The 17,610-nt window shown below is 44.3% G+C and overlaps 1 protein-coding gene across 4 annotated transcripts in view; it reads left to right on the top strand.

The window, feature by feature from the left end:
* Positions 1–17,610, top strand: part of ssh (Protein phosphatase Slingshot) — a 43,880-nt gene that overhangs the window by 19,392 nt on the left and 6,878 nt on the right. For 2 of the 4 annotated variants that reach the window (XM_086905693.1, XM_086905694.1), the window contains 2 exons: positions 3,978–4,156; positions 6,786–6,851. In XM_086905693.1, coding sequence (XP_086761819.1) covers positions 3,978–4,156; positions 6,786–6,851 — 245 coding nt within the window. Of the gene's footprint in view, positions 1–3,977; positions 4,157–6,785; positions 6,852–14,461; positions 14,685–16,160; positions 16,649–17,610 lie in introns of those variants that run through there. The other 2 variants (XM_086905695.1, XM_086905696.1) reach the window with 2 other exon arrangements.

A 17,610-nucleotide genomic window follows, 5' to 3' on the forward strand; every position in this document is an offset into this window, starting at 1 on the left:
TAAATCACACGACGAGGAAAACGATATTGGCAAACGGGGATGGAAAAGTGGAACGAGCTCGTAAATAATAGCAGAAAACGTGTAATCGAATAAACGGAATGATTTTTCCGTTCAAACTTTGTCCTTTTTTACGTACGATTCTCCTCTCTCTCTCTCTCTCTCTCTCTCTCTCTCTCTCTCTCTCTCCGTGCCCGTGTCCGCCGACTTTCTCGGCTATAACGGCGAGTAGAAGAGATATCGTCGCGACAAAGCGAACGTTACGACCGAGAAATACGCGTCCGATCCGCGTTGACCCCGATGTCTGTTTAACGATGTCCTACGAGAAGGGGACAAAGCTGGTGGTGGAATAACCAACGATCGGTTGGTTTAAAAGGCGAAACACACACGAATACCCGAAAATTAAACTCGCTCCACTTTCGAAAGGGCTGACACCGCGTTTTACGACGACACTCTTCGTTTCTTCTTCCACTTCTTCTTCTTCTTCTTCTTCCTCTTCTTCTTCTTCTTCTTCTTCTTCTTCTTCTTCTTCTTCTTCTTCTTCTTCTTCTTCTTCTCGCGTTGTCCACGGTTTCGGTTTATCGAGCAACAACAGGCATCGTTGAGCCGAGTTGAGCTCGATACGCGTAATTATAACGCGGAGTGAAAGTGGCGAGAGCTTTTTTCTTACGATAAACGAAATAACGGAATAAGACTCGCGAGATGAATTCGTTCTCGAAGAGCGCGCATCGTTTATTATTCTCGTTTTTTCGATCGAAAAACCGACGGATGTCTGCTGCGGTAAGCCCCGATACTCGCGTCACGCGTAATTGGATCGTCCTGAGAAAGTTCACCGACTTTCGGACCTCGCATTTAGACCGAGTAGTTTCTCGACTTGGTGGAGGAGCTATCTTTCAAAACCATCCAAGTTTATTCCTCGTTTTCGACACACCGTCAAATAGAAACACGTTTCGCCTTAAAATTATCGATCGAATTTTTTCTTCCATCCCAAAACGGATGTCTCATCCTCGTACGTAGGTTATTCGGATTGAGGCAACGTGGGAACGTATCGCGGATAGAAAGGGAAAAAAGGGGACCTTTTAGCGACTCGCTTTCGTTTCGCGCGACGCCATCCTGTAATACTTTCACGGTGGCCTTTCGCGATTCCTCCTCCTTTTCCTCCGTTCGATCCAACAACCATCTCGAAAGGGATCTCCACACGCCTATATCGCCACGAACGTGGAATCGAATGGCTGACGAACACACGCGACCTTGGATAACCCGTCCCGCGTTAATCTCCGCTTCAAGGACGCGCACCACGTATGACGAACGATCCAACGTTGTGTTGTGCGCGCAGATACTTGCTTACTTAGAGAGATTCGTTGCGTGCTGTCGTCTGAGAAGAGCGCGGCGGAAACGTCTCGAGATGTTATCAAACTCTCCCTCTCGATGTCCTACGATCGAGAAGAACGCCTGTTAAAACTTTTTTCCATTCGAAACACTCTCGCGTGTTGCAAAATGGATTTGTCGATTCGGATTTTCGATCGTTTCGTCGGGACATTGGCTGCCCGATGAACCGTAACCGTTCGTGCGATCCAGTCTCTCTCTCTCTCTCTCTCTCGCGCGCGCTCCAATCTCGAGAACCGTTCTCGTATTGGGACAGTAATCTGGGTCGTTGTATGTCATACGCGATTATGCGCGTAAAACACGAGGAGAAAACGCAATCGTGACGAGATATCGATCGCGAAGCAACCGAGTTTTAAAAACTCCTCCTTTTCGTCGATATTCCACGATTCTCCTTCCCAGTCCGTCCGTTGTCTGTCGTCGATTATTCGCGGTAAACGAACGAAACGACAACTGGTAACGGATGGAATTGTTAGGCCCGAGAGAATTTTTTCGGGGAGGAAAAAAACTCTGGAATTCGAGTGGAAGGAAAAAAAAGAAGAAGAAGGAAAAAACGAGGCGAAAGGTGAACGACTTTTACGCAAAGTCGCACACATTACGTATACATTAAATTTTGTAATCTGTAAAGATTTTGACGATCGTCGCCGAAGCGTTAATTTTAATCGTAAAAACGGTTTACGGTTTATTATTCTTATCGCGGAAGGAAACGTGAAAACGGCTCGTAAGGTTGGACGTAGGTTGTTTAATTAACCGTTTAATGGAGTCAAGTGTGGATAATTACCGGGCCCGGAAGTGCAATGTCCCACCGGTTGAACGCGCCATCGGACCGAACGTTTTAACTCTCTCCGTTTAAACTCTCTTCCTCCGTTTAAGTCGCCATTTTCTCTCTCTCTCTCTATCTCTCTCTCTCTTTCCTATTTTTATCTATTTATTCCAACGTTTATTCCCGTCCATTCCAAGTTTTATCGCGATGTCGTTAAAACGCCCGTTGTGGACGAGAAGCGACCGCTTTTAAAGTTGGCTGGTAAAAAAAAACTATTCGAGTGTGCGTGCGTGCGTGCGTGCGTGTGCGCGAGGAACGAAGGTGGATAGGAAATGGAAAAGGAAAAATAAAACGCAGGATATTCTTACTGTAATTTCCCGACGCGGCTTTCTTGCAAACCTCGCTGCCGTTGAAAGTGATTTTGCTTCTTACGCGTATAAACACGTATAACCGCGGAGTTTTTTCTTTCTTTCTTTCTTTTCTTCTTTTAAACCAAACTAAACTCGGTCCGTCCTCGGCTCGTGTTGCGAGTTTTTTTCTTCCTTTCTTCGAATAGGAAACGGGAAGTGAATCGTAGATTTTTTTTTTTTTTTTTGAAATTCCTGCTAACTTAACTTAATCGATAAAAATTTCAACGACGTGATTTTTCTTTTTTTCTCCTTGCAAATTCAAACTCGTCGAAATAAAGATCGAAAGAAAAAAAAAAAAAAAAGAAACGCTCGAGAATAACTGGAAAAGAGTATTATCCGTGTATTTACCGTAGTCGGAGATATTCCCTTCTCGCATTTCTTCGCTTCGTTTCGTTTTAATTGGAACGAATTGGTGAAGCGACCCGAGGGTGCCTTAAGCGCGTTACATAATCCAGCCTGCGCGTTTATTTTATCGCGCGAAAAAGAAAAGAAAGAGAAGAAAAGATGTCAACGTTATCGTTGGTTCGATCTTTAAGAAAAAAACAAAAAAAAAAAAATCATAATATCCATCATAACCGGATGATGATGCGCGAATCAATATTACGCTCACGACGCGCGCGTTTCATGAATAATCAGTGATGCATTTTATTAGGCGAAAAACATTCCAACACCTTTTTCGCGTTCGCCTCTGCAATTTGCATTCGAACGATAAGTGTCGAGTAAATATTCATTAATTCTCTAACGTGTGTTTAATTTTTTTAAACGGATCCCCAATATTTTCGATGCACGTTGAGCAATCGGTAAAACGGTTGTTACCTATACCACGATATCGAAATAAGCGTTATAATTACGGAAACGCGAATCACGAAAGAAACGCGATATTGATAATTCGAAGGAAAATAAACGACAAACCTAACGCGAACGAACTCATTTCCGTATCGATTTTTCGTCGTATAATCTTATCTTCTTTTTCTCGAGAATCGACTCGAAATAAGAGTAATCGTGATATTTCGAAGACGTTTCTTACAAATCTTTCGTCTGATCGCAACGCAAAGTTATTCGCCGGATATCCTTATCCGTGTTGGAGAAAAATTCTCTCTCTCTCTCTCTCTCTCTCTCTCTCTCTCTCTCTCTCTCTCTCTCTCTCTCTCTCTCTCTCTCTCTCTCTCGTGTGTGTGTGTGTGTGTGTGTGTGTGTGTGTGTGTGTGTGTGTGTGTGTGTGTGTGTGTGTGTGTGTGTGTGTGTGTTTAATATCTACTATACAACTATATTCCTTCCTGTTTCGGTGCACGAGTGTTATCCGAAATCTCCCCCTCTCTCGTTTCCTCTCCCGAACGAGTTTGTTGGAAAATGTGGAAAAGGAAACATTTATTACGATCGAATCGGATGTGAGTAACACGAAACACGGTCCGTTCTGATTTCAGGCGGTGAAACTGGAGTCGGTGCATCCAGGAAGGACGAGATACCTGGTGGTTGTATCCTGCACTGGGAGGCAGGATGCGGAGGAAAGCTGCCTTCTGGGTATCGATTGTCACACTAGGGCGACCGTTGGTCTCGTGCTTCGGGTACTGGCCGACACTGCCATTACACTCGACGGTGACGGGTATGTTGCCCATTTTTATTTCTTTCTCTCTCTTTCTCCTCGCTTATCGCCATCTTACATCCTTCTCTCGCTTTCGTTTTCGCGAATTGAAAAAAAAAACGTATACGCAGAATCGCTGTTAAACGAGCCGTTCTTTCGATCGAACTACTATCCGATCTGAAACGCGATAGAAGGGAAGATTGATTTATTTCTGTTTATTTGGTTTTTTTTTTTTTTTTTTTTCTTCGATTGGAGGTGGAACGGCAGCTCGGGAAAGCTTGCCGGATTTTTCCACCGCTCGGTCAGATATTTCCGCACTTTCTCCTCTTTATTCCGCGTGGAATAAAAACGACGACGAATCGGTGGTCCAAACAAACCGCGGCCGAGCCTGCTGCCTTCCCATGCGTAACGCGGAGAATTATTTTCGATCTCGCTAAAATCTTTGCCAATCTGTCCACTTTCTAACCGGTCAAAGTCTCCTTAGCCTCTCGCGTGTCACGTGCTAACGTTTCGTGAAACGGCGACGAAACGACGACGAAATTCCTTTGTTTCGGGCAAATGGGCCAAGTTTTAACGAACTTTTCAACACCGGCGTGAAACGTGGTGTTGTGCGCACGCGCAGCGCATGCGCGCGAGTCTGTCCTTTCGGTTCCTTTCGACTCGTGCATGCGCAGTGAGTCATTAGCGTGGCACGCGGCGGTACGCGCGGACTCTCGCCAATTAGGCGAATAAACGCGCGGTTCCAAACGGTACAGGCCGACGGAGCGAGCCGATCGCGGAGAGGTGAACGCGAAGGTCACCACCGCTCTCTTTTCCACCAGACCCTCGTACGCTCCTCTTCCCTTCCCTCCTGGAGAGAAATGGAGCGCGTTACCGTAAGCGGCGTTAGAGTAGCAAGGTGGTTGACAGGTGAGCACCAAGGTCACGAAGGAAGGTCGCTCTCAACCGTTCGCCGATCGATCCGTCCAAAGGACTCGCGCCTTTTCCTACGCGATTGAAATTTTCCATCCGTTACCATTCCGTTCCATCACCTGGAGGAGGAAGAAGATGGAAAACTTTGCGAAAAGGCAAAGTTCGCGAGCCGGACGTAATAACGTAATTACGAAAGTTTGGAATTCGTTCTCTCGTTAAAAGTCACTGGCCGATGAAGCAAAAGCCTCCTCTGTCTTAACAATGATGACAAATTTCTTCTTCTTCTTCTTCCTCTCGTTTTCTCTTCCCTCGTTTCGTTCTCGAGCGTGCCACCTACCACGGGAGCGTATTTAAACGCGGTTGGTTCGAGACGGTGAATCACGCGGCCAATTCGCGGCAAATTAGCGAATAAAGAGGCGGTTGTTAGCCGAAAAAGGAAACTCGAGAAGGAAAAGAAAATCCTCGTGCGTCGTGGATGATTTTTTTTCTTTTTTTTTTCTCCACAAAAATATTTTACTCTTTCTTTTCCTTCTCTCGCATAGGTCGATGTAATTTTTGTACGAAGAAGCTATATCTGTTATACAACGGGATTCGAAAATTCACGATTTCGATCGATCGATCGATCTTACGCGCAAATTTCGTTTTCTTTTCGACATCATCCCGTCACGATCGATCTCGTTCGAAGCGAATCGAATTTCGTTAGGCAAGGACGAAGGCGAGTCTCGTTCGATCGCTGAATCGGAATGATGATTTTCCCGGAAACGATGCGATCGGAATAAAGCGACGCGGCGTGACGTTGGCGTGGCCGGTGATTTTACGCTTCCCTCCTCTCTCTCTCTCTCTCCCTCGACCTTTTACATAATGCGTAATTAACGGTTATACTGGATGTGTTGTAACGCGACGCAACAAGGGAATTACGTTACCGTTGTAATTTCGTGGCGCGTCGATTACACGCCTTCGAACGAGTTTAATTCTATCGTGTATATCGAAAATTTGGTCGAGTGTAACGGGGCTATAAACTTGGTCTGATAGAAAAGTCTCGATAAGAGACTCGGGCCCGATAATTCTTTTCCCCCTCTCTTTCTTTTTCTTCCTTCAATTTTTCGCAATTGTTTCGATAATTTACGAGAGAGTTATCGTGTAACTGAACGCGAGTGGGGGCGTCCCCGTCGACAACGAACGGATACGCGGGATTATATTTGACTCTTTGTTAATCCCCTCGTAAGCATTCCTCCTACGTTACCGGCAAATTGTACGCCGGATTAGGATACTTAGCATGGGAGCACGGTTTCTAACTTTAGAAACCCTTTCACTCTAAAAACTATACGCTCTCTTTGTTCGCGTTTACCACACCACCTCGTAACACCGTCTGCGTTATACGCGCGTGCCACTCGTCCCCTCCCTCCCCACATTTCTTCCTCCCTAAATTTTCCATGGATCAGCGGCGTTTTTAACGATCGATCTCTGGACGAAGGGCTGTCTGTGTACGATCGATGTATCGTATTTAGCAGAGGGATTAAGAACGCGTAGGATGTAAGAACGAAGAAGAGAGAGGGAGGGAGAGAGAGGTCGAGCACAGTCGAAAATAGCCGTCGAGCTGCGTAGAACGAGGAAGTCGATACGATACCGTTTCGGGCCACGATAAAATAGCTGGTCGATACGACGATCGACCGAACCGTGACCACCACCGTGTATAAGGTGAACCTCCTAACTTCTCATTCTTTTTTCTCTTTTCCAGAGGCTTCAGCGTCAGCGTTTGCGGTTCCCAGCACATCTTCAAGCCGGTATCGGTTCAGGCGATGTGGTGAGTCTCATTTTTTTTTTTTTTTTTTCTCTCTCCCTCCTCCCTTCAATCACGCCCCTCGTTTATCGTTATTATTATTATTATTTACGATAATTTCTCGAACGTATAATCGATTCGATGATCGAGGATTAGAAAATCTTTTAATCCCAAATTTATCATTATTTTTCTGATAAGAGAAATTTTCCTCAAAAATCGTTGCAAATCGGAATATAATTGGAGATTCGATTTTATTTAAGAAAGTTTCCACGCATAATCCTCCAGCCAGAAATATAACGTGATATAACAAACGAGTAATAATTGCACACGGATGGCCCGAGACGACACCCACAGGATCGGGAAAGGGTTCCACCCACGTAGATCCACGTATCTCTCTCTCTCTCTCTCTCTCTCTCTCTCTCTCTCTCTCTCTCTCTCTCTCTCTCTCTCTCTCTCTCTCGAGAAAACTGTCGCGTTCGTTTATGAAAAAAAAGAAGAAACTGCTTTCCATACGTGGATTGACGGAAGCCTCAGGAGGAAGGAGAGCGAGAAGACGAATTTATCGGAACGCGGAAGAGAGATCGCGGAGGAGATGAAAGGAGAGACGAAGGCGTTGCTTAATTGGTCGCAATTGTCTCGATCAGGAAGGAGGAAGTTTCTTACCTGCCCAACCTCTTCCGCCCTCTCCGTTCTTCCCACGTGAATCGTGTCCACGCTGCCTCTCTCGAATCACAGACGAAAGAAACGAAAAGGTCGAATCTTTTGGAAAGAAGAGCGGATCGAAGGAAAGTCGAAATCTTGATGAGTCGACGATTCTTGGAATTTCGATCGAATTCGAGGGAAACCCGAAAAAGTCGAATCTTTTGGAAAGAAGAGCGGATCGAAGGAAAGTCGAAATCTTGATGAGTCGACGATTCTTGGAATTTCGATCGAATTCGAGGGAAACCCGATAAAATCGAATCTTTTGGAAAGAAGAGCGGATCGAAGGAAAGTCGAAATCTTTATGAATCGATTTTTGGAGCGAATTTCGATCGAATTGGAAAAAGCTCGAATCTTTTGGAAAGAAAAGCGGATCAAAGGAAAGTCGAAATCTTTATGAATCGACGATTCTTGGAATTTCGATCGAATTCGAGGGAAACCCGAAAAAGTCGAATCTTTTGGAAAGAAGAGCGGATCGAAGGAAAGTCGAAATCTTTATGAATCGATTCTTGGAGCGAATTTCGATCGAATTCGAAAACCCGATAAAGTCGAATCTTTTGGAAAGAAGAGCGGATCGAAGGAAAGTCGAAATCTTTATGAATCGATTCTTGGAGCGAATTTCGATCGAATTGGAAAAAGGTCGAATCTTTTGGAAAGAAGAGCGGATCGAAGGAAAGTCGAAATCTTTATGAATCGATTCTTGGAGCGAATTTCGATCGAATTGGAAAAAGGTCGAATCTTTTGGAAAGAAAAACGGATCGAAGGAAAGTCGAAATCTTGATGAGTCGACGATTCTTGAAGCGAATTTCGATCGAATTGGAGATAAACTAGAAAGAAGAGCGGATCGAAGGGAAGTGGAAATCTTTTTACGATCGCTCGAATCGACGATTCTTAGAACAAATTTCGATCGAATTGGAGAGAAACCTCGTGCTGGCTGCGAGAAGTTGTGCTCGGCTCTATCGTGGTCCTATTTTTGGAAAAGCCTCGATCATCGGACTCGGCCATAGCCGTGGTGGGGTGGCGCTCCCGAACGAGAGCACGGACCACCAGCCGCGCCATTTATGGCCGCGCCGCCTTTCGTCACTTTGCCCAAACTTTTCCGCCTTCCAACCCCGAAAACTACCCGGAAAAATATAAAAATACCACTATAATTTACGATTCTCAAACATGCATCGATGCCGTCCCCTTCAACGAGAGAAGAAGGGGTGTTGCCAGCCCCTCTGACCGCGTTTCGTTCCACCAAAGAAGCGGAGTTTGCTCGGTGTTTTCAGGTAACAGGTTATTCGCCGAACGAATAACCCTCTTCTCCCCAACCTTCGATTATCGTTAACTCGATCACTTTTTCCTTCCTCTTCTTCCATTTCTTCGTTTATCTTCACTTGCGCGCCCTCCACTTTCGTCCCCTCCCCCGCCATCCTTCTTCACTTTTTCGACCGAGGTGCAGCAGGAAGAGGTCCTCCTCCTCCTCGTCGTGGTCGAAGATTAGCGAAGAATCGACGAACGAACGTGGAACCGGTTTTCAACCGGATGACGAGGACATTGCTACGCGAAATGACACCTGGCGATAACAGCTCCCCATATATATATATATATGTATATCGTGGATGGCCTCGGGTAATTCGTTCTCCTCTCGATTCGAGTTGTGTGTATAGGTTCGACGACCAGAGCGCAACTTTCGTCAAACTTCCCCTTTACATCATCGCGTACAACGCTCCGCTCCTTCCGGTGTCGAGCGGCGGCATTCACCTCGATCTGGACGCGCGCGTTTTCACTTTTTGCCAGAGAAATCTCTCTCCTCCTATGCGTCGTCGTAACGTGTATGTATGGTAAAGTAATTTTTAAGTTTTTTTTTCGTGGCAATGAAACACCAAGTCGCGATCTGTGAAATTGGACTGGCCGAATTGGACAAATTGGATCTCGTAGTAATTTCTAGTCTCCTCCGAACGTGGAAGCATCTTTAACGTGGAAATTGTCGGAACGAAATTTTTAAAACCAGTTTCGACGCTGGTTATTACCGTTATTACACCTTCTCCGTAGATTTCGCGTGACTTTTTTCTCGCTTCAACAGCGTTTTTATCTTTTCGATAATAAAAAAGTGAAATGTGTCGAAAACGCACCTTTTTTTGGTCTTTGTTCATCAATGTATGCGCGAGAAACACAACAACAAAAAGGAAAATTTTTCTTATAAATGAACCGTGAAATGCCAACTCTCGAAATATATAACAACACGGTTTACAGTGAAGTTGGCTTGGAGAAACGTTCGACTAGCGACACTCGTGTCTTACCTTTTCGATAATAAAAAAGTAAAATATGCCGAAAATATGCTCTTTCGGTTTTGCATCTTTGTTGTCGCGATGCGCGAGAAACACAACAGTACGTGATCAAACGAATTTTTCTTATAAATGAACCGTGAAATGCCAACTCTCGAAGTATATGATAACAACACGGTTTAGAGTGAAGTTGGCTGGAGAAACGTTCGACTAGCGACACTCGTGTCAAAAAACGAAATTACTTTCCGACCAATATATATATATATATATATATATGGTCGTGGAACCTGTGAGAAATCGAAATGCTTTAACAACAATTGAGAGATTGATCGTTGGTTGATTGGATTGGATTTTCCGCGTATCAAAGAGGGGCGGTGAACGCTGGATAACAACAGGTTGCCGTATTATCGGAAATAATATGGAACCGAGTGATAACGACAGCCGATGAAAACCAGGATGAATCGACGCCCCTCTTCCATCCATGATCCGTACCAACGTTTCATTATCGAGTTAATTTTCCTTTTTCGGATTCGATTGAAATTTCCTGTGCACGCAACATTGTTATTTGTCTAAAAAAATTGAATGGAATCAAAGTTACGAATAAGGTTACTTGAATTATAATTTATCGTTCAATATCGTGATAAATAACGCGAAAACCGTAACAGTTACGAATAAACGTTGTTCGACGCAATTTAACGAGTAATTTCTCGAAACGGGTTTATTCGAAATTCTTAATCGATTACTTTTCGAACGAGTCGATGGAGCCCGATTCCGTGGAGCGAGCAGCTCGATGTCACCAGCTGTTCTCGCCGCGCTCCTATGCGCGCGTCACGCTATACCACATAATCGGTTCCATTCCTTTCACCGTTGCGACTACGGCGTAGAACAGGTTGGAAGGCATAGACGCGCGAGACGAGGAATCGTTCTGGTTCGCGGAATAACCGCGAGTAAGTCGCATCGTCACGATCCAGATCCATTCGCGGATCATTACACCGGATGATCCGGTAGAACAGCCTCTGCAACCAAACCTTTCCATCTCCACGCTTTCTTCTCTCTCTCTCTCTCTCTCTCTCTCTCTCTCTCTCTCTCTCTCTCTCTCTCTCTCTCCTCGAACTCGTACGTTATACGCGTTGTACGCGATAAGAGAAGAAAGAAGAAAGAAAAGGAAAAGGAAAATGATAAAAAATTCTTATTGGCTCGATTTTCGAAAGCGGGGCGCGGTTCACTTTCGATAAGAGGGTTATCACGGAACGCGAAAGCGCAACGACCCGTTACCCATTGTGTAAACCGAGCGTCGATCGGGAACGGCCGACCGACTCGATCGCGGACGACTTTCACGCTTCTTCCAACAAACGGGCCGCCACGATTATTTCTGGCCCCCAACGATCGTTCCACTTTTGCCTTACGGCCGCCGCCCGTAAACCTCTCCGCTGGCGAAATACGTTTCGGAACTCGGTCGGTATTATTATTATCCTACCTTGTTTACCGATTCGGCAAGCAAAACGAAGCGTTATATTATTCCCACTTATTTATTCCACTTTCGGCTCCACGGGTACTAGCCCGTACCGTGCGAAGTTGCCCTTTCCCCAACTTTATCCGTTTTATTTGTTCGATTCGTGTATCGCTCGTTCGTATAAATAACACGAAATAATTATCCTATGCCGCGAAGAGATATTCACTCGATCGAGGCGCGTCATGAATTGTCTTTGTGAACTTTTTTCATTTATCGGCTATTCTCCTCTCTCTCTCTCTCTCTCTCTCTCTCTCTCTCTCTCTCTCTCTCTCTCTCTCTCTCTCTGACGATTCAAGCGCGTTTGAATTTAACGGTCATCATTGTCGTCATTTGTAACGACGTGTCGTAAAATTCCTTCGGATTCATCGAGCGTTTGTGGAAAATCGATAAATAGGCAGGAACAGAGTTGTTGGCATTAGTTTCGAGTCGGCCAAGTTTGCGATTGCGACGCGAGGATTATCGAATATCGTCGAAACCCGAGGATTCACAGGTGTGGTACGATCGGAGATTGTTAAAAAGAAAAGAGAAGAAAAGAAAAGAAAAGAAACTCTAATGTAACGGTTTTTTATTACGTTTTAATTGAAAAGATAAAACAGATACGCGAAAGCCACCGAGCGTGGAAATAACCAGTTTGCCGATAATCGTAATTAATCGAGTATAATTAATCGCTGTTTGATATAACTTTTTTTCTCTCTCTTCTTCTTCTTTTTTATAACACTCATAAATATTAATGTGTATCGATTAGGAAATTTGAAAGAAAGAGTAAACTCGCTCGTCGTATATAAAAGCGTGTACTCGTTATAAGCGTTCGTAGAATGAAATATTCAAATTTCATTCGAAGAATAGAACTTCTTTTTCTTTCCTCCTCCTCCCCCCCCTCTTCTCTCCCCCCCCCCTACTCATACATATCACGGATCGGATGAAATTGGGACGTATCGTAGTGGAAAACTTTGGACCGGCCGGTGTTCTTCTCAGAGAGAGGATATTCGCGAATAAAAACGTTCGTTCGTTCGTTCGTTCGACGACTTTGCATTCTATTATCGTCGACCGAACTTTTATTCATAGCGCATATTCTTGGCCAACGTCGTTGCACCTCGAACGATCCAACGATTTCATCCGGTAATCTCTTTTGCAAGTATCAAACCGTGGTATTCGTGACGTAAATCGTCCGTCCGCACGAAACAAAAGGATCGTTATTTCCCCCCCCCCCCTTTCTTCTTTTCTTCTTTTTTCGACCCGACTTTAATCTCCCTTTCAAATTTTATCTTCGAAACCAGATTATACCAGAGAGCGAGAGCGAGCGAGCGAGCGAGCGAGCGAGCGAGAGAGAGAGAGATATTTCCAATCGCAACGTGTTCAACCTAGTTCGAAAGAGCGGGAAGAGCCAAAGAGAAGAACGAGGAGGAAAGAGAATCGAGACCAAGGTCGAGACCCACGAAATCGAGATATTCACGCGTCGTCGAGCAAAACTTTCCCTTTCGAGTAAACGAACGCGATAACCGATCGCGAATCGAATAGTAAAAATAACGTCTCTCGTCTACAGTGGACGAGACAGAGACAGAGAGAGAGAGAGAGGACAAGAGTCACAGCGCACGCGCTTCTCACCGGCGACGATTCATCCGTTATTTCGCGTAGAGGATCGGTGGGTAACGCAGGTTGAATAAGTTCAAAGTATACCGTATATACGCGTGCTTGTAAAATGACTCACCGTCGCCTCGAGGATTGCACAAACGCAAAACACGGTACGCAGGTGTATCCTGTGGTGCATCTACCTCGTCAAACAGATCTCCATTGTTTCTTCGACGATCCCAAAACAGTTCGTTCTATGATCCTCGCTCGAGCGAACGTTTTATCTTTCTCTCTCTCTCTCTCTCTCTCTCTCTCTCTCTCTCTCTCTCTCTTTCCTTTCTTTTCGTCGCGATATTCGATTAACGATTTGGTCGCCGATTATAAATAAGAAGAAGGAATAAATAAAGGAGAAGGGTTAACGACACGAGCAAGGAACAAGTAATAAGCACGTACTTATTACGACGAAATAGAGGCGAACATCTAAGATGGTGGGCAAGAAGCCGAGAAAGAAAGTAACTTTCAGATTCGAAAAGAGAAACTACTTTTTGAACGCGGTTCAACGCGGATCTAACATCGGTGAGGCGATTCGTTAGTACGCAAATAGACTTCGAAGAAGCGAGTCTTCTCGTCGCGAGACCGATGTGTAAAGGTCGTAACATTTCTTTAAAAAAAAAAAAAATATTTGGTTCCAAGTATCACGATTTTTATCAAAAGTGTATCACCGATACACTTTACGTCGGCCTTATTTCGAAGTCGAAGCGTCGCGCAACGTGGAAATTGTAATCGTGCCACGAATATTGTTTACGCGCATACACGTGAAACAAAAGGAATCGTAAATTTTTCTCTTTCTCGAAAATATCCATTAATAGGATATAAAAAAATACTAGTGTTCGAATCTTAAATCGCGTACACGTAAACAAGTACGCGAGATAATAGGTTTTACGACGGTTCCCACGTCACGGTAAAACGCGACAAGTAAAACGCGTTAGTGTTTTTTTTTTTTCTTTTCCCTCCGTAGATAAAGTAGAGAATAGGCGAAGGCGAGCGAATATACGTACATATATATATATATACACGCGATACTTTGAAGAGAGGGGCGGTAATAAAAGTTGGGCCAGGTCAAGATCCACTTTGTTCGAGACGGAAGAGGAGACCGATCCTCCTTTCTCCCGTTTCCGCCTACGCGGTGATGACACGACGAGGAGACGATTTTGCACGGTTGAAAAAGTGTCGGCTAAATATGGCCCGACTTACTCGTTCGTCACTCGGGCCAACTCTGTCCTACGCGTATTGACTATTATTTATTCCGATTTATTTATTTGCCAGATACGTACGAGATCGTATTCTTCTCGCCAATCTATCTACTCTGTTTTAAACGCCGTTTTATAAATATTATACGCGATTTCTGAATCGAAGAAGAAACACTGGACAAGAAACACGGGCGCGCGCGTGTGTGTGTGTGTGCGTGTCTGTGACGAGTTCGACGAACGGAAGAAAGTTCGGAACGAGAAAAGTGGAGTGGATCGTTTTTGATCGAAACGAACGAGAGTGGAGCGGATATAATCTGACGGGGGAGAGGGGAGGACTAGGCGTTTTTAGACTAGATCGAAAAAGGGTAGGCGGGGTGATCCGATGACCTTGACGAGAATAACTCCCAAGGTTGGATACGCAAGCGCGAGAGGAAAACATGATTACACGCGCTTCCGTTTACGTGACCGTTCTCTTCGCGTTGCCGTGGATCCTCCGGATTTTCGGAAACCTCGGGATCAGGAGCAAATTCTTCGCCGATCTGATCAAAACTGGCAGGTAAGGTATTTCTCGCGCCGCGTTCGGAATTCGTTTCTATATCTCGGATTCGAACGTGAGAGGGAGGGGAGAGGAGGAGAGGAAAAAAAAAACTGTACACATTTTGTATTTAAGAACGCGCGTAATTGGAACGAAACTGTGTAAAACACGACGGTGGTGGTGGTGGTGGTATAACTGCGTCGTTCGAGCGCGCTTCTAACAATAAGTAAGAGGTTTCGCGCGGCCCCCACCACGCTCCCTCTCTCTGTCTCTCTCTTTCTCCGTTCGCTTTTGTTATTTTTATTCTCGGGGGATCGTTGGTTCGTTCCTCGGTCGTTTCACCGGTGGCGTGGACGCGATTCGTGTGCCGTTCTTCCGATATTCTTTGTCCCTTGTCATCCACTTTCTCTTTCTTTTTCGCGCCGGCTGGCTGGCTGGCTGGCGGCTGGCTGGTTGGCAGCTAGCCAACGGACAAATTCGACGCTTCTTCCGGGAGGAGAGGGGAGAAGAGGAAGAAAGAACCTATTATCTATCCCGCCTCGCCACGTGGAATCGCCGAATAAAAATTATCGCTCTCTTTTCTTCTTAACCGTGAAACTTTTTATTTCGGAACGAGGATTATTTCCAACGAATTTTCGTCCATTTCGTCCCCTCGAGAACTCGAATCGAAAGCAAATATTGGAAACATTTGTGAAGGAGCGGTTACTAACAGGTTAAGATCGATCGATCGAATCGTCATTGCTTGCCTCATCGACCGTTCCATTTAGGAGCAGCCGATGACGCGACTCATTATAATTACGATGCTACGCCTCGAGCCTCAGTATCTCTCGCGCTCTTCTCCTCGCCCGTTGCGCAAAATTGTTGGAACATCGACTCGGTTGATTCGTGTCCTCGAGCGCCGATTCGCCGCCCTTCCTTTCTCCACGACAATTCGTACGCGAACACGTGGAAAGATAGTCGAGTCGCCAACAAAATTGGAAATTTATTGGATATTGGATCCGTCGAGAAGAAATCGCGTATTTTCCATTTCTTTCCACGAATAAAAGAAATTTTTTTTTTGTCGTCTGTAAATGATTCGTTGGTTCGTTGTATCGTAATTTCTTTCTTTCTTCTTTTTATCATTTTAAGGGAGCATATCTTCGCGTCGTTATCCCGTCGAACTTAATTATTTAAAAACGTTATTTTCATTTACTCACAAACACGCGACGTATTAATGTACGAATATACTTTCTTTAATTACATTCATCGTTAAATTTACAATACGTAGAATCATAAACGAGCATTCGTACGTATATATATATATATATACATATATCCCTTGCACATAGAAAACAGGAAACAGAAATTGCATAACCTTGTAATTCAATTTCCTAAATAGTCGTAAAAAAAAATTTAACACGTTAAAACGAAACATTGAAATGTAAATTATTCTTTTTTTTTTTTTTTTTTTTTTTTCTAGTATTCGTAACGTATATTTTCGTTTATCCCTGTTACAAGCTTAAGGAGAGGGGAGAATTAGGTTCGAGATCGTTGGGTAATTGGCATCGGTGGATGGTGAACCAGGACTCGATCGAGGGAATCGGTACTCGGTTAAATGTGAACGCGTTACGTAAAATGTTTAATTATAAATACGGCTCGGTCGGCGGCGAGATGATCGTTGCCCGTTATGCAAAAGGCACTGTACACTGTTGACATTGTCGTTCCCTCGCCCCTTCGGTTCGCGGCCTCAAAAACCCGGAAACGGATTTATCTAATCACCGCGAACGAAGTAGAAGTTGGAAAGGACTATTCTACACCGAGGAGCGTCGGTATCTTATCTCTTAGATAAACTAAACTTTTCACCGTGTATATACGACTCCTATTTTTCGTATTCGAGGAACACGTTTCGAAAATATCGCTATTTCGCCTCGTTTCTTTCCGAGGCAATTGGCACAGTAGGAAAGATCAGGCTACGTTCCATTTTAACTTTAGGCCTTCGATTAAAGGTAATTTAGGTCCCCTTCGAGAAGGAGTCAGAAAATTTAAAGAAGAAAAGTGAAATATACGCGATAAAAATCGATCGATCGTTTCTACGAATCCATGATGCTGGTATCTCGGCAATTGTAGAATTTATATTATGAAACATTTCGATACTAAGATTTAAGGCTTCGAGTTATGTACGAGTAAAAAAACGTTTGTGCACTCGAACATTTCACTCGAAAGTATTATTCGAAACGCGTACGGAACACGAGTTATTCGATCGAATATTCGATTTTGCTGAATCGATTATTAACAGAGAGAGAGAGAGAGAGAGAGAGAGATATCGGTGGATTTTTAGCGGGAGATTTTAATTCGATCTCAAATATGGCCAGAGCCTGCTCGAGATATTTGCGACGAACGTGACGGAATTGCTCTTACGACGCTCAAAGCGAATCACGATCGATTGACTTTCGATCGCTCGAAGCGGTTGTTCTCGAAAAGTTACTTCATCGTTACCTAAGAACTTTATATACCATCGAATAACGTGATCACGATGTTACATCACGATGTTCCTCTTAAATTTCTCTCTTAAATATCCTTGCCTCGTGAATTTCCTTTTTTTGCTCTACACGACGGTTACATCGCGACACAATTTTAAAAGAAAAAGATAAGAATCGCCTTCCTCTTACTTTTATTATCGCGTAGAAAAAAAGAGGGGGGGAGCGCAGAAACGGTTAGGGCGTAATAAAATAAAGAAGAAGGAGAAGAAGAAGAAGAAGAAGAAGGAGGAAGCGAACGAATCCACGGTCGATCGGTTAATGATCTTTGTATAGCGTGGAGAAAGAACAGCGTCTCGGGTATTTTATCGTTAAAGTTCCCCTGATGGGGATCTAAAGAGAATCGTCGATACGTTGTTACACGGGGTTGCATTCCGCGGCAATTCTCCACCGATCGTTTTCTCCTTACCTTTTTTTTTACACGGCCAGTG

This window comes from Apis florea, unplaced genomic scaffold (genome assembly GCF_048593485.1).
Source record: "Apis florea isolate Af1SG1 unplaced genomic scaffold, ASM4859348v1 contig_2492_pilon, whole genome shotgun sequence".
In the NCBI taxonomy this organism is placed as follows: domain Eukaryota; kingdom Metazoa; phylum Arthropoda; class Insecta; order Hymenoptera; family Apidae; genus Apis; species Apis florea.